Source organism: Balaenoptera borealis, assembly GCF_965194805.1.
Source record: "Balaenoptera borealis genome assembly, chromosome: X".
Taxonomy (NCBI): domain Eukaryota; kingdom Metazoa; phylum Chordata; class Mammalia; order Artiodactyla; family Balaenopteridae; genus Balaenoptera; species Balaenoptera borealis.
Window position 1 is genome coordinate 126,211,812 of NC_138881.1, and position 21,310 is coordinate 126,233,121.

At 47.1% G+C, this 21,310-nt stretch overlaps 1 protein-coding gene across 3 annotated transcripts; it reads right to left on the reverse strand.

Moving 5' to 3' along the window:
* Nucleotides 1-285: 285 nt before the first annotated feature.
* GABRE (gamma-aminobutyric acid type A receptor subunit epsilon) lies at nucleotides 286-21,004 on the reverse strand. Of its 3 annotated transcripts, XM_082378316.1 has the most exons (10): nucleotides 20,901-21,004; nucleotides 16,537-16,757; nucleotides 16,029-16,096; nucleotides 11,641-11,675; nucleotides 11,455-11,544; nucleotides 10,634-10,716; nucleotides 9,134-9,271; nucleotides 4,902-5,054; nucleotides 4,585-4,784; nucleotides 286-4,302 (listed from the first exon to the last, which is right to left on the reverse strand). In XM_082378316.1, exons 1-10 carry the CDS (start codon nucleotides 20,954-20,956, stop codon nucleotides 3,934-3,936), a joined length of 1,413 nt encoding a protein of 470 aa, XP_082234442.1. In that variant the 5' UTR covers nucleotides 20,957-21,004; the 3' UTR covers nucleotides 286-3,933. The 3 variants fall into 3 exon arrangements, with proteins under 3 accessions (XP_082234442.1, XP_082234441.1, XP_082234440.1); XM_082378315.1 differs by having other exon boundaries at nucleotides 4,585-4,706; nucleotides 11,455-11,675; XM_082378314.1 differs by having other exon boundaries at nucleotides 11,455-11,675.
* Nucleotides 21,005-21,310: the final 306 nt, after the last annotated feature.

The following is a 21,310-nucleotide window of genomic DNA, read 5'->3' on the forward strand; positions in this document are numbered from 1 at the left end:
AGGACAACAACGAGTCCCATTAAATTTTAATCCACGGGTGGTGCCTGACCACTTTTGGCACCAGCCAAAAGAACACAAATAACCATCCTGACAGGGGAAAGCGACCCTAATAATTGGGAGGAGATAAGGGCACTGCTATACAGTGGGGACAGGCAAGAATAGGTTTGATGTCTAGGTGACCCACTTAGGTATCCCTTAGAAATGACAAACAAGTCCTCCAGCCACGGCTTGAGAAGAGCAAGGTGTCCAGATCTCAGACCCTTCAAGGACGAAGCTTATAGTCACTTGACCAGGTGAGCTACCTAGATCAGGAGAGATACTAGCTGAGAGTGAGAGGAAATTCAGAATTGGTAGTGGAACAGACATGATGATTATCAGTTAAGTTCCTAAGACCACCTCCAGTGACAGGTGCTATAGTGTGTTTCATTGATCGTGTAAGTTTTCCTCAGGAAAAGAAGCTCAACATAACCATGGGTGAATTTCTCCAGATTTTATTTATCTGAAGCAAATGAGCCTGAACAAAGTGAGGGATGAACTATAGTGGGTACTGTGGTGTGCTACCAAGACCTTCCGCATCCGTGCCCCTTTGGGACTGAAGCTTTCATTTCTCCAACAGCTGAGATTGCTGGAGGCTCACAGCCTTCAACTGAATCCTTCTCCAGACACATCCAAGTTCATGTCCCTTCCAAGTTCATGCTCACATCCAATAACTGATAAATGCAAGAGTATAAAGGCCCAGTCCCCTTGCCCTGATTTGTGACAATTTGGAAAGCCCACCCCAACTCCAAAACTTCCCATGTGTACAGCCGAGGACCTAATGGTGGCTGCATTGACCCCAAGAGCACTCCCCAGTCAACCTCCTGCACACTAATCTCAGTCTCAGAGATTGCTTCCCAGAAAAACTAACCAGTGGTAGTGTGTTTTGCTATACATTTTTTTTTGGCTTTTCCTTTAGTTATTATTTCTTAGTATGGACAAACTGGTGTTTTACGTCATGTTTATAAAGGCCTTTCCCATCCCAAGAATATAAACATATTCACCCATATTGTCTTATGATTTTCTTTAAAAGTTTTAAGATGTTTGTTTCATCTGTAATTTTGATGTAGAGAGAGAGATAGAGACCCAGTTTGTTTTTAAATGAGTAACTAGTTCTCCCGACACTAATTTTTAAGTTCCTCTTTCCCCAAAACTTTTCTAAGGTATAATATGCTTTTATCCTTTTTCCAATTTCTAGGTTTCAATGCTTAACTCATTTATCTTCCATTATGTTTAGTAATTGAAATGCTTAAATCATGAAATTTTCTCCAAGTGCAGTGTTGGCTGCATCCCATGAGTTTTAAAACACATGTAAGTTTTTCTTCATTAATTTAATTTTTTTGATATTATGCACCTAATTATGGTTTTAACTTCTTCATTTTTAAAGAACTGTTTACATGAGCTTTTTAAAATTTACAAATGGTAGGAATTTTATTTGTTTTTAGCTTTACTGTAGGGTGATTAAGGAATCAGGTTTGCACTATTTGTTTCAAAATGCATTTAAGTATGAGTGCTCATAAATTTGCATGTCTCCATTGCTCAGGAGCCAGGCTTCCTTGTTCCCCCCCTGCATCTAATATAAGTAAAAGTGAGGAAATATTTTCCCTGTTCTAAATTGTTACTTGTAATGTGCTCTGGGTTAGGACATCAGAAAATACACAGTAGAGGCATGCGGATTTCTTACAGGGAAAGTGTCTGAGCATCATTTCAAGAACTTTATGGCAAAACTGTTGGCTGTTCAGATGTCATTTTGTCTCCTCCTTGGTTCTTATTGCTGTTTCTGACTTTCCTTAGAGTTGGATGTGTCAAAGTATGCCAGGGCCAACATTTCCCAATATACCTTTAGAAAGTTTGTTTGAAGGGTAATCAACCAAGATCTCCAGGCACGCTCTAAGCCAAGACAGGGTATTAGGATTTCTGGGGTCTGGCCCCACTCCACTACTGACTGGTTGTGTGATAATAGACACTCTGCTCTGTGCCTCAGCATCCCCACCTTTAAATGGTGGTGGTGGGGAGTGTTCTGTGTCTGATGGTCTTTAGGAAACTTCTAGGTGACTAGATGAAGCTAGAATCATGGGCAAAGCAAAAGGGACATGGAGGGGAGAAGTGGCATAGGAGTAAGTAAGGGAATCAGTAAAAGGGGGCCACCCACTTGGTCACTCTCTTCCCTTAAGTTCTGCACTGAGAGAAGGGGACATGGTATGTGTGTGGTAGGTCTGGGAGTCATGGATGGGAGAGGGTAACAGACAAATGTTTGGGTCACTGAGTTAAGATGTAAAACCTGAGCTGAGAGCAAACTTGAATGCCCAAGAAACCAGCCATACCTTCTATGCTTTGCTGATATATTTATTGATATATTTCCCCTTCTCACTTGATGGTGACAAAAAGCAGATGGATCCCCATCCTACCCACCCCCCAATAAAATACAGACACAGATTTCATTCAGCATATACAAGCATTGGGGCGTGTCCAAATTCACCTCACTGGGTTACCAGAGCCACAAGAGGTTAGATCTTAGGGGCAGTCTGAGCACCTGAGGCCCAGGAATTGAGCAGGCCAATGCTGAAATTAGGCTGCCACTCTGGGCCCTGCCACTGGAGTGCCAGCAGAGGCTATAGAATCAAATCATGGTGAAAAGAGCTGCCTAGCCCTGTCATGTGGTATAGAAGGTGACAGTGGGCTCCTGGGTAGTTTCCAGTGAGATCCACAGTCCCATAGAAATCTGTGCCTCAGGGTTCTCATCTGCAAAATGGGGATAAGAATCCTGCCCTGAATATATCACAGGGCTATGAGACTCAAAATAGAAATAATTTGTCAAAAGTGCTTTTGCAAAAGGTAAAGTGCTATACAAATTTAAGGGAATTCAATTGATTGATTGTGATTGTCAGAGTGCCCCAGGGATAGGAGTGGACTGGCTCATGGGTCCAGGGGCCAAGGAAGCGGCAAAACTCCTATGCTGTGCCTTAGCTGGGCACCAATCAATGCGGGTAATGCCCGCTGCAAAGCAGAGTTCCCTTAGTTTCTTGGTTCCAGGAAGTCACCATGGCCTAGCACCTGGGTCGGGGCTGGGAAAGTCACTGGGAAAATTACAGAAAGAGTCACAAGGGTCAAGGAGGAGGAAGAAGGTGGCATAAAAAGCAGGGGGTCATTAGTATTATCACACACAAAAATAGATACCCACTGGATGCAAGGCATTGAATTGGTACTGCAGATGAGGAATGAAGGCCAGCGGGGAAGGGAGATGGAGATGTCACAGCAGCAGAGGGAGGGATACTGTCCTCAATTGCTGACTCCCCTCCTCCTAAAGGGATAATGCCAGTGTCCGTCTATCTGCAGGGGAAGGGAGGGCAGGGAGACAGAATCAAGAATATAATAATCTGACTTAAGGATGGGGATTCCCTCCCGCTGTTAACACTGCTGCCCAGCACCTTAAGGAGGTGTCAGGAACAGGCAAGTAGCTGGTCTGTGCACTTTGAGGCTGAGGCCAGAGCTGGGCCTGGAGCACCACAAAGGCAGTACTGGGTTTCTGGGAAAAGGCAGTGGGTGTTAGCCCTTTTGGGAGATAGCTAATCCGCTCATACATGGACACCATCTTAGGGAGCTGGTCACTGAGAGCCTACCTTTTGAAGCCTGAGCATCATAAATGCCCCTTGAGGAATAGAGAGGGGTGTCATTTTACTTGAAATGGGCTGCTAAGGAGATTCAGTGAATGGGCCAGGTAGGGGAGAGGGCCAGCAAGGACCAATTCCCTGCAGGCTTCTATTTGGGCAAGGGGGAAGGAGAGACACTCTCTAGTTGCTCCTGTTGCTGCTGCTGCTTTCCCCCAACTCCCTAGGCAAAGGCTGTGGGACCTCCTGGGGAACCGGGGAGGCTGCCCCACAGGGTACCAGCTGGTGCCTACAGGTTAAGGCAAACAAGCCAGTAGAGCACATTGAAGAAAAAGAAGGTGACTGGGAAAATCACTCGCGAGTAGTTATCAAGGCGGTAGACATGGATGAAGAGGCGGCCCTGCTGCCAGGTGCTGCCCTCACAAGTGGGGACCGTGCAGCAGTACTTCTCGCACCACTTGCAACAGCCACCAGGGCGAGGGGTGCTGCCTGGCCTGACGGACTGCCGGGCTGGGCAAGATGGGCCCTCCTCTTCCTCACTCTCCTCTTCCTCACTTTCCTCCTCTTCCTCGGAGTCCTCAATGTCGCACACAAAAGCTTCCGGATGCTCGATGACACGGACACGGGAAGGGGTTGGGTCATGCGCATGGGCACGAGGCTGAAAGGAACAAGGGAAGAAGTCAGAATAAGGCAAGGGAAGGTGAACCAAGCCTAGGTGCTGCCTCAGGGTTTCCTGGAGATTCCGTCCTTGGCACACTGTTTCTTGCCCCCCCCAGAATTCCCACCATCACATCAGAAAGTTTACTCAACTCCCCCCAAAGCCCCAGGTTACCCCCATCACTTGGTGAGCTGGCCACCCACGTGTCATGAGTCCTAGTGCCCTCACTTGCATGCCTCCGTACTCCAAAGCCTTGCCACCACTCCCATACCCAGCTCATACATGGCGAAGTTTCGGAGAACCACGGGGTGCTGTCCGGTTGTAGGTCAGGAAGTTGAGCACAGCAAACTCCATCAGAGCACAGAAGCAGAAGATGAAGCAGATCGCAATATAGAAATCCAAGGCTGTGATATAGGAGACACGTGGGAAATTCTTCCGGGAAAAGGTGCCCAAAGTGGTCATGGTGAGTACAGAAGTGATCCCTGTGAAAGCACAGGAATGGAGGTGGGCGGAGCTACTGCTCTATATATTACACTTTGGAAAGGACCCCTGAAAATGCAATTCTGTGCCTCATGTGTATGCCCACCTTACCCACTTACCTAAAGAAGTCCTGGCTGGAGCACAGTCTTTCTTGATCCAAAAGGAAATCCAGGAGATCATCGTGGTCACAGAAGAAGGAACATAGTTTTGAAAGGCCACAAAGCCAAACCTCCTGCTCACGTTGAAGAAAAGCGTCATGACTACGTAATCGCCTGGAAGATATTTAAAAAATATCACTTCATTACAGCATTGCCATGAGGGTCTCCCACACGCAAGACATGCATATTAAGGGTCCTATTGTTCAGCTCATGGGATGCCCACCACGGTCCTAGGATAGAGGCACATTAATCCAATGCCACACACGGAGGATCAGAAGAAGCCCGAGAGAAGACTCACAACAAGACCCATGGTCAGTTAAGAGCTAAGCCAGGGCTAGAACCTTAATAACTTCTTTCTCAGTTCGCTGTCCCACATCCCACATCTGTCTTACCAGGGTGGGGGACAGAATAGTCAAATGAAAGCAGTAAAATCAGTTAGGCTTCTAGATATCAGAACCACACAGCTAATGTCCAGATGCCTGACTGAGGCCTTTACAACCACTGAGGTGCCATATCTAGTCTGCAGAATCATTGCTTTATATGTGCACTACTGACCCTTACAATGTATACTCTCAGGAAATGAACTAAAAGTGATCTGTGGTGGGGGAAGCACAGAAGCTATTCAGCCTCCTTCCTATACATTCATATGCTGGTGAAATGCCTTAGTTAGCACTGTTCCATCGATGGCCAAAAGAAATCACTTGCCTACCCCAAACCTCTGATGGTTCCCTGCTCCACAGGAGCTACAGAATCAAGTCTACACTCTGTAATCTGACACTAAAGGCTCACCAAAACCTGGCTCCAACTGACATCTTACATGTACACCCTACTCTAAGCTAACCCCATCTACTCAGATTCCCTAAGATATCATGCATATATTTATACCAATATTCAAACCCTGGACTCCCTGTTCTTAGTCTATTACCCTAGCCCAAATTGAGTGTTTCAAGAAAATAGAAGAAGAATTAGTTGAAAGTGAAAATTTCAGTCAGCCCTCTAGATGTCAGGTCTGCAGAGTATACATCCACAAGGCAGACTGAGGTCTTCGCATTCATTGGGTATCATGTCCTTGATGTTGGCTCTCAGCCTAGATAGTGATGGCTCCTACAGGACCTGATGACAACCTATATCTACAGTTGGCATCTTCTACTGTACATTTCATGTTGCCTTATACTCTGACACACCCATCCCAAACACTCTGCATGCTCACCATGACTCCAGGGATTTTGGAGTCCTTTCTGAGGCCAGAATATCCCTTTTTGCTCTCAACATCATGTTGGATTTATAATAGTTCAAATTCTGGCTCCTTAGTGAAGCTAAGCTCCAACTTTCCACCTCAGTGATGCTGTAGAATTCCCTGGCCTTGAGTTAGGTGGGTTTTTAAACCCCTTCACGACAGGGCTCATCTGAGCCCTGTTGCTACACTCCTGCCCATCCATGCACAGCACAGCCTGGAACCTAGCAGATGCTCAACAACTCTTGCTACTTCCTGGCAACAGCTTTGTAAGGCATACTAGAACACTAACCTGTTCGTGTGTCTTCCTATTTTAGAAAATAGATCACCTGCCCAGCACGTCTGGGTATGTTGGGACTGAATGAGAAGAGCAGCCTTTCCTACTCACCTTGTCAGCACTGACACTCAAGGGGCAAGACTTCTCAGAATCTTCTGGAAAAAGGCAAGGAAGTAGCCTGGGGTCAGTTGAATACCTGTGTCCAGAATAGCAGCTTTGTGGATAGAACTCCTCCTCCAGGGCTGCTGCAGGGACCACTCGCACTTGCCTACTAGCCAGAATGTATTTATCAAGATCCTAGTTCCCTTGTCCTGGGGTCTTGACTGCAATTTAAGACAGCCCTACGCATCTACAACCACTCCCCACAAAACTTTGCTGAGTTTATATATTCTTGTTACAACAAGATTTATTATTCTATCAGCTTTTTCTATTTTTATTTTATTTAGTTCAGCAAAGAAGAACCTTCTGTACTTGTCAAGAGATGGGAATTTGTCTTTTAAGGCCAAGTGAAGGATATTAACACACACTTTCTTATTTCTGAGGAATGGAGGAGCATGGGTAAGGGAAAAAAAGATACCTGGGGCTAAGGAGCCAAAGGGGGAAAAAGCTAAAGATGCTTTCTGCTCTTATCTGCTTTAGCCAGACCACAGTTGGTCACTGCACTGTCAGAGGAACACAATCAAAAAGACTGTGTCCAGAGGACTGGGACTAGAAGGATGAGTGGAGCCAAAGCTTTGAAGAACAAGGGGGAGGAAAAAGAACTACGGTTGTATAGTCTATAAAAGAATATGACCCAGGGCTGGAACCATAATACTAGTTCTTTGATCTTGACCCTGTGGAAGACTGACTGGACTTACTGTAAGCTCAGTATTTCTAGGGAAAAAGAACTAAGTCTAATGGGTGGAAGTTCCAGAGACCTCTATTTCAGATGAACAGGGAGATTTTTCTGATGAACAGAATTGTCTAGAGAAGGAAGAAACTCCCTTGCGAGAAAGCAAAATCCTAATCATGGGTAAAATTCTATCAAAAGCTCAACAGCCAACAGTGAAAGATGACTCACTCACTGGGGGCAAGGCTGGACTCTCTGAATGCCTCCTGAAGCAGAGATTCTCTGGTTGAAGGCCCAAGGTGGCCAGAGTAGCATGCTACCACTTCATTCTGAACCCTTAGGAGCTGAGTACATAAGTCTGTTCCAGATGGAGAGAACTGCCCAGGGACTGACTGAAAGAGTTTGGGTCCAGTCCCAAAGATAACTATGATACTGAAGAAACCATGATTCAAGATCAACTCATCTCTAGCAGAAGAGAAAGAAGCCCTTCTCCTTTCTCCCAAGAACCCTCTTCTCTCCCAAGGAGGACTGGTGCTTACCTATTGTCATTGCTTTGGTGATGATGCTGGCTCTGGGGCTTTGTAGTCACTAGGGCACCATTTTGAAACAATGCACAACCATCTACTAAACGGAACCACTAGTGACTTGAAAGCCCCTGGGCCTTGTCTCCTCTGCTGCTTTTTGATGATGGGTCCCCAACCTGTCTGGGGAAACTGAGGTGCAGAAAGGCAAGAGGCATGCCAATGGTTAGCTGGCAGAAGAGCAAGGGTCCTAAGTCAAAGGTAGTAAAATTGTTTACCCAGAGCCCCCGAGAAAAAGGAAAGCATTTGTAAAGCAGCCCTCTGCCCCTGCCTAGTGCTGTGCAAGCAAAGCTCTAGCCGGATGAGCATGAGCTATCCCTCACCCAGTGACCAATTCAACAAGTAAAGAAAAAGCAGATTTTCCGCCTAGCCACATGGAAGCAAAGCAAGACGCTTCCCATGGCAAATGGCCGGTTGGGTGACTGGTTCCATCCGTATTCTGGCAACGATGAGGGCAGTGCCACCACTGCCCTGACTTGGTCAGTATGTGTGAAGAGGGTTTCCAGGGCTGCTCTGGGAGCAGCGCTAGGGAGGTCCCTTGGCTCCTCATTCAGATCACCTAGGAACACAAGCAAAGACACTCACACCTAATTGGGAGCTAAAGTTTAAGAGACCCAGGACCCTCCCCTTTAGTCCTTGTTAGGGACAAGGTCAGAAAACCAGTGATCACCATGTCCACGTTGAATCCACCATGAAGTCTTTCACAGGAATCTGTGCGTATCAGACCTGCTCCTTTAAAATAAATGTTGATACAGCAGCCACTGTAGCTGCTGAAACCTCCTCCATATTATCCCAGCCCTCACCTAGTTGATGACACAACTCAAGCCTCCACCTCCCATTAGGAAGGACTTTGCATCCCACTCAACTAGAACCACTTGGATTGCTTCTGAGTATGGAGAAGTCACATGACCTCCATTTCCCAAAGTCATCCAAGTAGGTCAGTTGTAACAAAGACTTCGAAACTGAAGGGTCTGCATGACAAACCTAGTTGCAAATTCTGACAGCAATAAAACTTAATCTACTTACCTACCCTCTCCGGGGCTTGGCAAAGCACTTACTTCTTTGCAGATGAGACTGAGATGTAGTTACAAAGTCTCAGTTTCCTCTGCAAACAGTTGTAAGTGCTTAGCATTTACAAAACAGGAGCCATGTTCTACAGTATTTTCATGGGATGATTACATAAGCATTTGGATGAATGGATGGCCACCTCCAGTCATCCCTACCACCCTCCTGGGCCTCCGCTGCCTAGCCCTGGCTCAAAGGCACACTTACCAGCTAGGGTTGTGATAGTTTCAGTCGTGTTGCTCACTCCTATAAATTCAAACTGGAAGAGCTTCCAGGAATTACTCTCATTGATTTCAAGCTTGAAATTTTCCCACTTGTAGATGATCTCATTCTCAGGATAGGAAACTGTAAGGCAACATGGGAAGGAGAGTCATGTGAGACTGGGAAGCCCAGCTGAGGTCTCCACCAGCATGGTGTCTGACTCTGGCCTCACCAGCTGTGGGACCTTACCTCTCTTACCTCATTGCTGAAGTCCATCCAATAAGTGCATTTACTGAGCATTCCTCAGTACCACGCGCTGTGCTGGACATACAGAGACAAGCAAGGCAGGAGCCCTGCTCTCAAGCATTCACATTTTATTGAGTAAGACAGTAAGTACACATCAGTAATTGTTGGAATACCTCTGAGAAGCCTCTGCCCGTGGGAGAGTGTGGAAACAAAGAAGGGAAAGATCAGTTGGGGACACACCCAGAAAAGATTCCAGAGAGTAGGTGACATTCCCAATAAGTCTTAAAAGTCCAATATAAACACTCTGTGTATGGATGAGGCTGAAGGGGTGAGGAGGGTGTTCTCTGCACAGAAAGGTGAAAATGCCTGATGTGTTATGGAAATGTCAAAAGTTCAGGATGGCTAGCCCACAGAGGGTGGATGAGGTATGTAGGAGTAGAGAGCAGGGGCCAGTTCATGAAGGGCCTTGAGGGCTATTCTAAGCAATTCGGAATTTATCGATGAGAGTTCAGGAACGATTTGAAACTAAGAAGTGACCTAGTCTAGATGATGCTTCAGCTAGGTCACTCTAGTTTTTGTACGAGGATGGCCTGTTGACAGGGAGACCAGTTATGGGAGGCCAATTCAGTAACCCGGGCACAATAAAATGAATGAAGGCAGGATTCGAAGCTGTGGCAGTGAGAATGCAGAGAAATAGGATCGACAGAGCTTCGGGAGGGAACACCAACAGGATGTGTTGATTGAATAGATGAGGAGGTGAAGGAGAAAGAAGCATCAAAGTTCTTGGCTTGGACAACTGAGCGGGTGATGGTGCCTTTCAATGAGACAAATGGGAACACAGAAGCAACACATTTGTCTTGGGGGTAGCGGTTCGGTGGAGACCATATATTTAGTTTTGGACATGTTCAGCTTCAAAGTGAAGATGTTGCAAAGTCCAAGTGGAATACGACAAAGACCTAAACCAAGGTAGTAGTGACAGTGGAGATGGAGAGCAGACATACTTGAGATACACTTCAGAGGCCGGTGACTGAGTTGAGGTGGGGTGGACAGGAGAGGGAGGAACCCAACGTGAAGCCCAGGTTAAGCAACACAGTATTGTTAGCAGGAAAGGAGATGAGGATGGATTGGGAGGCCCTGGACAACTTTGGCACCATCTTAGGGGAAAAAGCAGAGGCAGAAAAATGTAAAAGGAAAGGATGAGAAAAAGAAGGGGCCCAGCATGATGGCTCTGGGGCCCCAGAAACCTAAGGAGGTACTCACAGCTAGAGAAAGACAGAGGGCAAGAGTGAGAATCCATTGGAAATTTGAGCATGTGGAGTGAGCATCCAGCATCAATGGTCATCCTGGAAGGGAGAAAGGAGCCTCATTAGGCTGACCCTGAACACTTAGGTATCCACCCAGCTTGGGCCTGGGGACCACCACCAATGTGTGGCAATGGTGGGAGCTGAGACAAAGAGCTCAAAGGAGAGACAAAAAGAGAGGAAGAACAGCTTGGAAATATCTGGCTACTCTGGTCTCCATCATCAGAGAAACGTATGGACTAACTTAGATGGACTTTTGCCTCTTGCCCATCCCAGCTTCAAGGACCTGCCAACACTCTCCCACTCTTTATTGCCTCCCTGCCACCTTATCACCTGTACACAACCTTTCCCAGCCAGGCATTCAAGTACCCAGCCTGGTCTTAGGTATCTTTCCAACTGCTGTGTTGCTGCTCCGCCTGGACAATTCCACCACTGTGGACGTGTCTTTACATCCAGTGCCCACTTGGGGTGGAACCGTCCACACAACGCAGTCACCGTGCTACATTCTAGTTGGGGGAGCTCTGGACTTGGAGCCAAGTAACTAGATATCAGTCCAAGCTCTGCTACAAACTTGGTGTGTGGTCTTAAGCAATATCTTTCTATTTTGAGGCCTTAGTGTGTGTGTCAGTACAAGAGGGGATTGAGCTCATGGTCTGGGAAAGCTGGAGGGGCCCTTAGAAGTATCATTCAGGATGAAACCTCTGTCCATGTTTCTTTGGCAAAAATTCTCAGTAGGGGAAGAAGAGTCTCAAGAGGCAAGACTCCAGAGGCTTGACGTACCTGATTGTGTACAACACCTTGCCATCCTTGTGGATGCGGACCATCTGGTTCGGCATGGTGATTGAATGCTCTTGGGTCCTCTTAGAATTCCTAAAAAAGGTGTCTGGGATCCATAACAGGCTCACCAAGTTGCCATTCAGAACAAAGCTTTCAAAGCTGCCATTGAAACGAAGGCGTTCATCATACCAAGTCTGGTAGAAGGTGATGTCAATGGTGTATTCCTGGTGGCAAGGATAGAAAAGCACACATTTGGGGCTGTGCAGGCAAAGAACATTCCCATGCCATCCTGTGATGGGCCTATCAAGTAGATAGGGACCCACTTAGGTTTGCACAGAGGAAAACAGCATGAGTTTGGCTGTAGGATGTTTTCTATTTCCAGGTATTCCCAAAAGAAGAAAACATTCCTGAATGAACAACAATCTGGGAAGATGCATTTAATCCAGAAACACACAGGTGATGGCGGTTTAATTGTACAGACTGGGCTCATCACATCACTACTCCCTTGTAGCAGGCCAACAGCCTCTCAGCCCCCATATTTCCATAGCAAATCAAAGATCTCAGGTCAAAATCATTCTAAACATTTACAAACACACACACTTTTGATTGCATACAGTGAAGTTGCCCCTTTCAGCTTTTATTTGGGGAGCACAGATGTTAATTAACCCATGATTATTTGATCTCTAGATATTGCATAGCCCATAAATTATTTTTTTTTTTGAAGATAAGGATTCAATGTAATAAAACTTTACCACTCACAGACATGCAGAGGGAGGTAGTCTGAGGTTAGAGTAGCAACTAATTAAAGAAATTTTAAGGGATTGTAGTATTTAACCAAAACATTTATAGCCAGCCCTCTGTATCTGTGGGTTACACATCTGCAGATTCAAACCCCCCCAAAAAAATTCCAGAAAGTTCCAAAAAGCAAAACTTGAATTTGTCCCTCACTCGCAACTATTTACATAGCATTTACATTGTATTTGGTGTCATAAGTAATCTAGAGATGATTTAAAGTTTACAAGAGGACGTGCATAGGTTATATGTAAATACTACACCATTTTATATAAGGGACTTGAGCATCCTCAGATTTTGGTATCTGTGAAGGGTGGGAGGTGTCCTAGAACCAATCTGCAACATATTCTGAGGGAGGATTGTACTGAGAGTTTTCTATGTACCGGACACATGCTGTGTGAACAAAATTCTTATGATTGGACTCTCAAGAAGCTTACAATTCTCATTAGCCCATAAATTATTAAACATCAAAAAGAATGTTTAATAGCAAGAAGCATGAGAAGCTAGAGATCTCACCACTGGTATTGAAGAGAGAAAAAACAGACTGTAATAGAACTGCAAGCAGCTGGAACAGCAAGTACCACAACTATGCCAAGGTAGAACCTTGAGGGCTAGGCCAATCTCCTTTATTTTAGAGGTAGCAACACTGAGGGTCAGAGAGAAAGGAGCCTGTTCAAAGTCAAACAGTTAATGGGAACATACTGGCTCTGATGCTCAGAGCACCGTTGCCATGGTCTTGCCCTGGGACGACCTTCACCCATCTTCCTCTCCAGTGCTTACTTCACTTGCTCCAAGAATCCCTTTAGGATCAAGGTCCAGTTTTCCTCTGCAGGACCCCTAGGTCTTTCCCCTGAGTTATCCTGCATCAAACAATGAACACCAACCAGAAACCCACAACCTGGGAGGCCTGTAGAGCCCTCAAGGTGGGGATGCAGAGGGTCAATACAATCCCTGCTTGCCTTTGCTGATCAGGCCAAAAGGTGGTGAGAGCCACTGCAAAATTGCAGGGAGCCAGGCCCCCAGGCCGAGAATGTTCCCTGGAGGAGTTCAGAGCATCACACAGGAAAAAGCTGGCAGCCTGGCTACCATTCACATGGAAGCCCCCCGCCCTGCCTTGCCCAGCCACACCAGCCTTCGCAAGTGGCCTTCAGGGTGGCTCTGCAGTCCTAAGTGGCTGGCAGTTCCCAATTGGCCTACAGAACTTCTGGGCAGCCAGAGGAAGCCTTCCCCTCTACAGTCCACGCCTGGCTCCTGCTCTGTGTTAGAGTGTTTCAAATGAGCATTTAATTTCTATTTAACAAGATTCCAATTGTAACTTCACTACACATCAACTGATAACTAACGGTTCAGTTTTTCCCCAGTTTGACAAGGGGGCTTGTTTTCTCTCCCTGAGGACAAATTCTGTGCTCTACACAACCTCTGACTGACTGAAGGATGTTGGAACTCCTCCTCACCAAGCACTGGACTCTACAGAATCATCAGAGAAAAGTAGCCTGTACAAGGACTGGGACCTCCCACAGCTTTAAAGAACTATTTGGAACTATGTAGAAGGCCAGACTTCTCCGGGAAATTTAATACCACATGAGTGTTTGGAATGTTCTAAAGGCACTTGGCCCAGGCGATAGCACTATGTTACCGGCCAAAGAAAATCAAATTGTTGGCTCCTCTTTGGACCAGCTCTGTGTTGCATGCCAGGTTCGGTGACTGCTGGGTTATTAAACTGTATCTCTCAGGCTTGTCAGGTATCATCACTTCAGGTGAGACCAATGCTGCCAACATTAGTAGGCATAGAGCAAAGAGGGAGAGGGTATTCAGCTACTGTGAGTGGGGCTGCTGCTCTGCTGCCACACAGGTTCTTGCAGATGATAGAAATAGGTTTCCCAAAATTGTATCTTACGCAAATAGCAAGGAGATTGTAGCCACAGATTTTCTACTACTCTTCAGGCCACTTTCTCCATCCCCCCACCAATGATCTGAAAGGTCCCTTTCCTATTAAGAGTAAACAGTGGTCATGATGGTGGACCAGAAGAACTCAACCTCTGGCTCAGAACCCAGCGTTTCTTAGTTTATCAACAATTTTAATCAAACTGATTGCTAAGTTCATACTCACTTAGTGGTAAGCACATTGATAACAGCAAAGAGTAAATCTGACATCAAGGGAAGAGGAAGAAAAGAACTTTAAAATGTCAATAGAAACTCAAAAAGATCTGTCTCCTCTCATGTTTCTCTTCTTCCCTGTTATTTCCCAAAAGTTTATGGCTTCCATCTTCAGCAGTTTTTCTCATGCTCTTGCTCACTCTAAGGGAAGCCACCTGCCACACTGTGAGCTGCCCTGTGGAGAGGCCCACATGGCAAGGACTGTGGAAGGCCTACAGACAGCAGCCAGAGAAGAACTGAACCCTGCCAACAACCATGTGAGAACTTGGAAGTGGATCCTCCCTTAGTCGAGTCTTCAGATGAGACCCCAGCCCCAACTGACACCTTAACTGCAGCCTTGTGAGACCCTGAAACAGAGGACCCAGCTAAGTCATGCCTGGATTCCTAACCCACAGGAGCTGTGACCTAATGACTACTTGTCATTTTAAGACACTGTGTTTTAGGGTAATTTTTTTGCATAGCCATATATAAGTACATTGTGCCTCAAGAACTAGGCAGCCAAACAAAGCATCACAGTGGGAAACCCCACTCTTCCACTCAGCCTATGTAAACACCTTGATCCTCCATGAATATTTACTTACCTTTGAGTGTCTATTTGCAAGTACCATCTCAGAGCCTAGACTCTGAGCTCACCCACTCACATGGTGCCTCTTGGGTACCAGTGTGTATGCTAAAACTGTGTCTGACTTGAGCCAGGTCAAGGCTATGGCTGTGATGGAGTTGGTTACCACAGCCTTCCTCATTATCAGGCTCCACAGATGAAAGTAACATTTGCAGAACATCTTTTATAATTCGTTTGCTCAGCTAACATATACTGGGTCCCTGACATCAAGACATAGTTGAGAGAGCAAGGCAGACAGAGTACATAATTACAGTACAGTGAGGTAGAGAAGGTCAGGTAAACAAGTGTGATATAAGTTGAAGGATAAGGTAGAAAATTGGAACAATGCCATCCCAAACTGGAAATAGCTTGAACAAAGGCTCAGAAGTACAAGATAGCCTGGGAACACACATATGCTAGTGTGACTAGTGCATGTGGTCTCTAAAGGGGTGAAAAGAAATAAAAGTAGAGCCCTGGGTTGGCTCTAGCCATGGAGAGCCTTGACTGCTAGAGTGTGGGGTTGAACTTCATGCTTTAAGCAGGGTCAGGACTGCAGGCGGCACATCACTCAGGAGGCCAGGTTAGTAGGTAGATTGGGGGGGGTAGGCAGGGACCTTGTGTTTTGTATATATCAAGTGGGAGATAATGGAGGCTAACTGGGGACAGTAGTGACACTGGGATGATAGCAGCAGAAAAGGAGACAAGGAACTAGGGCAAAATTAGAGAAACAGTCCTAGAGGAAGAGTTGGTAACTACAGGCTTAAGTCCAAAAAAAATCATTATCAGAAGAAAAGAGCCATGCCACTGTGTTGTTTAAAGCTGCTTTATTATTTTTATTTTGAATGAAAGACAGGAAGATACAGTCAGCAATCTGAAGGTCCTCTTCAGGCAGCAAGGGACTTGTCCCTTTCAGCCTCCTTCTCAAGTCCATGTTGGTTAAAATCTCTCCCCCGCAAAACTCTTGTTACAGACACACAGAAAAAACAAGTATGCGAAAGCCCCACTGTAATCAAAGCTCAGTACTCACCATGTCCAGGATAGAGATAGGCCCAAGGGTGTTGACAGAGAGCTCGACAGTGACCACAGTGGGCCTCTCTGTAAAGTAAGCAGAAGTGGCAGAGGTAAGTGTCAAACAGAAGCATGGGGCAGGGGAGGGTGTGGTCAGTGGGGAATAAAGGGGGTAAGGGTTGGACTACATGGTTTCAACATCCGATACCATTTCTTTCTTTATTCTTTCATGGCAAGACCCAATTCATAGACTGTTAAGAGCTGAACATACCTCGAAGGTCAATCACCTAGTCCAGTCATCTCATTTTAGAGTTGGACAAACTGAGGGTGAGAGAAGGGAAAAATCTAGACCAAGGTCAATGGCACTGCTGAGACTAGAGTTGACATCTCTTACTTGGCAGGTCACCAACAGTTGTTCCCGCCCACATGCAGGGCACGATCACCTACACCCCAGGCCCATTCTCCACACTTAGGCCCTCAACCCTCCTCCTCTCCGGGGTGGGGGAGAACTCTGTTCTGCTACTCACCGCCAATGCCAGGGCGCAGTTTGTAGTCATAGTTATTCAAGATACCATCCAGGATTTCAGTGGCTGTTGGCATTTTGCCAAGTCTGTCATGGGTGTCAATAGCAGTGGGCTTTATTTCTTCAGGGGGGAGTTCCGTATCAGGAGCCTGGGGCTTGGGGCCATAGACATCATCACCACTGGCAGAGGGTCCCTCCTCTGATTCAACATGAGGTCCTTCAATCCTAGAACATAAAAACAAACAAGTGAAGCTCTGTCCTCTGCTCCGTAGGGGACCCAGCTGGTACCTCTTGGGACAGAAGCAAACCAAAATAAGCCTGCAACCTAGGGCATAGTTAAAGAGTGACTGGTAACAGTAAATTAAGAGCCAGTAACAGATTATTCTTGTGAATTTCTTCTAAAGCTGCTGCTCTCTGGGAACTTCCCATGCTATCCTTTTTTTTTTTATGTTCATACTTTATTTTTTAAAAATCAATAACAAAAGCAAGTTTGAGATTTTAAAAGAATTTTTAACATAAAATCAAGAGGGTATTGGGGTATGAGCTCTGGCCAATCAGCTGCCATTACTAGCCGTGGTCTTAGTCTGCCTGACCAGTGCCACCTGGGAGCAAATGGGCAGGCAGAGGGCCAGGATTGCTGAGGAATGCTCAGGAGAGCCACAGCACTCTCTCCCAGCGAGGGCTAGAACAGTGGGGAAATTCTGCATTTCTTTGCTTTTGGGATACTCCACTGCATTGGAGTTGGGGGCTGGGGGTAGGGGAAGCTCTGAGCACTGAGAAGAGACAAGGACTGTCATTCAGGAAATAGATGGTCAACAGGAGTCCAACCTGAGTGCCACAGCCATGCACCACAGCCAAAAAGTAATATAAAGATTTAAACTAAAAATTTTTTAAAACTTAAAAAAGCCATCTGCTAATGTATGAAGCTCACCGATGGTGTTAGAAATCAGGGTCATGGTACCTTTGCTGGGAGGCAGTGAGGAAGGGGGCACCAGGGGGTGTCTTGATACCAGTGTGATCATTTTCTGACAACTCATCAGCCGTGCACTTATGGTCTGAGCACTTTTCTGCATATATGTTCTAATTCAATAAAAAGTATTTTGAAATCTGCAAATATATGGACCTTATTTGAATCCTGATTTTAAAAGGCAAACCATAAAAAACAAAACAAACACGACAGAACAAAAATATATTTATGACACAATAAGGGAGATTTGAATACTGACTGGTTAGTTTCTTCAGCATGAAGAAGTTATTCTAAAAATTTTGGTGTGATAGTGGTATTTTATTATGTTTTTGAAGTCCTTATGATTAGAAATACATACTAAAATAATTGCATATGAAATGATACGATGTCTGAGATTTGCTTTAAAAGAATTTAAGCTGGAAATGGAGAGTGGGTGGGATACAGAGAAAATAAGACTGGCTATGAGTTGATAATTAATGAGGCTGGTGATGGGTACATGGAGATTCACTCTACTGTTCCCTGTACTTTTATATGTCTTTGAAAAAAAATTATAATTAAAAGCTTTTTAAAAAGCCATCATCGAAATTAATCTGTGAAGTTGGAAGGCAGGAGAGTGTTTTCCTTTGGGTGTACTTGGAGGGGGAATGTGGTGAAGCTTGTGAGGGGTGGGGGAGGGGACTGGCAATGTTCTATTTCCTGGTCTAGGTGCTGGTTACATGGGCATGTTTACTTTGTAAAAATCCACTCCTGATTTTTACACTTTTATATTCTGTTACACTTCCAAAATGATTTTATTTTTACAAAAGCAATCAGACAACTTGCTTCTTCAAATAAGGGGTTAACAGGGCAGGAGATGGGGGCATGGTCTCTGTACTGCAGACCAAGGAACTGCCAACTTGAGCAGCAAAATGTGCTTTCCTGCAGTATTTCAAGCTCTTAGAATTGCTTAACTGGCATACAGATGTGCCAAGTCTATGCCATTTCTTATGTCTGAAGTGGCTAATTCCCACTGTGGGCAAGGGAAGAACTGGGCTTGGGAAAAGCAGTTTCTGTTTCCAAATATCATATCCAGAGATGTCCTCTTTCCCTGAGGCTTTTCCCCCAGTCCTCTGAGTAGATCATGCCAGCCACCGTGGGAGGGGAGGAGGGAGAACTAGGGAACTGGCACCCTGCAAAAATGAGTGACTTGAATGGGAGCAGGGCATGAGCAGGACTGGCACTGTTAGCCAAGACCACCCAAGAGCCTGCAATGACCCCTCCCAGAAGTCCAAAGCCAACAACAAAACCCCGAGGTTCGAGAGGCAAACAAACAAGCAAAGGCCCTAAGACCACCGAAGCCTTTCTGCTCCCAGACTACGTCTGCTATGAAAGTGAGATCAGAGGGTCTTGAGGTTGCTGTCATCCTACAAATAGCTTTTGTCAGTAAAAAACTTCAAATGAACAACAACAACAAAAAACCACCCTCATCCTGGGATCCTGGGATCCTTGGGGTTAAGGAGCTGCTGACAATGTATACCTTTCCTCAGCTAGCCATTAAGCCCACTTTCAAAGCTAGAAATAATAGAAAAGTGAAAACACTCGTGCACTGGACTAGTGGGATCTTTCCATGGGGGCTTTTCAGGCATCCACAGTCCTCTAGATGTGATGATCTAAGATGGAGGTGGATTTCTGCAACCCCTCCCCCATGGAAGATGCTCAGTCAACTAGCTGGGGAGAGGGAAAGGACCATGACAAGGGCCACTGGATTGTTTTTTTCCAAATCAGTCCTCTTTTTCGCTTTACAGATGGAGAAACTGAGCCCCAGGTGGGGGGAGGGGCTGTGCCCAAAGTCACACAAGTGATTTTAAGCTGAGCCTGGACCAGAGCGAGGTGGTTCAAGGTGGCCCTTGCCAGCACACCCCGCTGCCACCTCCCCAGCTCTTTAATGACATCACAGGTTGCCCTGCTGACACTGTCTGAACGTCAGTTACTGCAGCCCTTCCCCCTGGCTGGAAGGGTAGTTTCCATCACAACGGCCCCTATTCTCTGCTGTTTTCCTCTCTGCTCCCTCTCCCTCCTTCTGCACCCCAGACCCCTCTTCTGCCCTTACCAGTCACCATGTCATCTCTCCCAACCAGTCCAATTCACATCTGGAGTGATGTGGATGACTGGAAATTCCTACTAGCACGCATTCAGAAATATTTACCAAGCCCCCTGATGAGGCCGGTCCCCCCACTCCCCAGTGCACCAATGAGTCAGCAGGGAGCCCCACAGCCCCTCCCTTAAGGAGCTAAAGCATTCCGGGGTGGGGAGAGAAGCCATCTCCCCTCTCCCCCTCCCCAAAACAGAAAAGCAACACAAGCCCAGTGACATGGAGGCTTCGAGAATGCTGGAAAGATCAGGAAGCTCAGGAACTTGTGACAGTTTGTGCCCAATGGGAAATCATCTCAAAAATACGAAGCAGTCATCTTCCACCCTCAAAAGCCAGAAATGCAGGGGACAACCTTCCTGGCAAAGTCCCAGGGCCAGATGAAGGTGTGAGGGAAGCTGGCTGCTCAGGGGAAACCTGCTGCTAGTCTTTGGAAAAGCGGAGAGGTATTGAAATGCAGGACCCAAACCACAGACCTAAGAGATTACCATTTCTGGCCTCTGGCTCCCATCTGCCCAAGACCCAGCAGGGTGTCTGGGGGGATAAGGGCGGAAGAGGGAAGCTGGCGGCAGAGGGGGGATGAGGTGGACGGCTGGGGTGGGAACTCTTAGAGGAAACCAGGGCTCCTGCCTGGGACTGGCACCAAGAGGAGCGGTGGGAAGGGAAGTAAGTAAAGTCAGAGTTGTCTGGCACAGTGCCTGGTACTCACTAGGCGCTCAGGAAAAAAAAAAAAAAATATATATATATATATATATATATATATATATATTTTTTTTTTTTTTTTTTTAACGAGAGGACAGACTAGCCAACACTCAAACATTTTAAGCGCAGTTTCCACCCACCGCCCGTCACCTTCCCAAAGTCCTCCCAGTCCCCAGAAGCGCGAGCCTGCCCTGGCCGCTCGCCTCTTCCCACGAAAGGCTCAGAAAGGGAGGGACCTGCTCTCTCGTTCCCGAGCCGACGCGGTGGTTTGGAGAGCGGGAGTCCCGAGGAGTAGAGGGAGGGGGGACAGGAGCGGCCAGGTGACAGGCGTCCCGTCTTCCTTCCTGGGAGCCCCTTCAAGGCCCAGGGAGCCCGTCCTAGGGGGAGCGATGTGGAGGCTGGCCGCGCGCGTCGAGGGGACGCGGGACCAGGCTAGACCGTGCGAGGGCCAGGGGCAGGGTGGGCGCGGGGCTCGAGGAACACGGGGTGCGGGGGTCTCAGGAGCCGGCCTCGCTCCCGGAGAGAGGGAGCTGGGCTCGGAGGGCTCCTGGGTCCTGGGTTGGAGACTTACCTCGACGGAAGGATTACGAACGTGCCCAGGAGGATCAGGAGAACTTTGGTCAACATCGTGGCGGGGACCGGCGCGACCACCTGTGCGGAGGTCGCTGCGCAACGTCTGGCCGCACTGAGCGCGGGGTGGAGGGTTTTGTTGGGCTCCAACTTTCACTCCTCCCACTTGCCCCGCCCCGCGCCCCCCATCCTGGCCCCGCCCCCTAAGCCCCGATGGAAATCTCCGACGACGTGTTTGCTGCTGCGGAGGGAGGGCTAGGCTCCAGCGGGCGTGGGGAGGAGGAGGGAGAGGAGGAAGGAGCCCTGTCGCCAAGGCCCCCCGCCCCGCGCCGCCACCACCGCAGCGCTGCCAGACAGCCAGGAGCGGGGGACGCGGGGGAGGAAGGAGGAGGCGAGCCTGCGGTGTGCGGG

Excerpts from the sequence above, each read along its gene's own strand:
- GABRE (XM_082378314.1), bottom strand. The coding sequence starts at position 20,956 with ATGTTGACCAAAGTTCTCCTGATCCTCCTGGGCACGTTCGTAATCCTT. Across the intron at positions 16,758-20,900 it reads TTCGTAATCCTTCCGTCGAG|GATTGAAGGACCTCATGTTG; the intron begins GTAAGTCTCCAA and ends TTTATGTTCTAG. Across the intron at positions 10,717-11,454 it reads AAGGTGTTGTACACAATCAG|GATGACCATTGATGCTGGAT; the intron begins GTACGTCAAGCC and ends TCTCCCTTCCAG.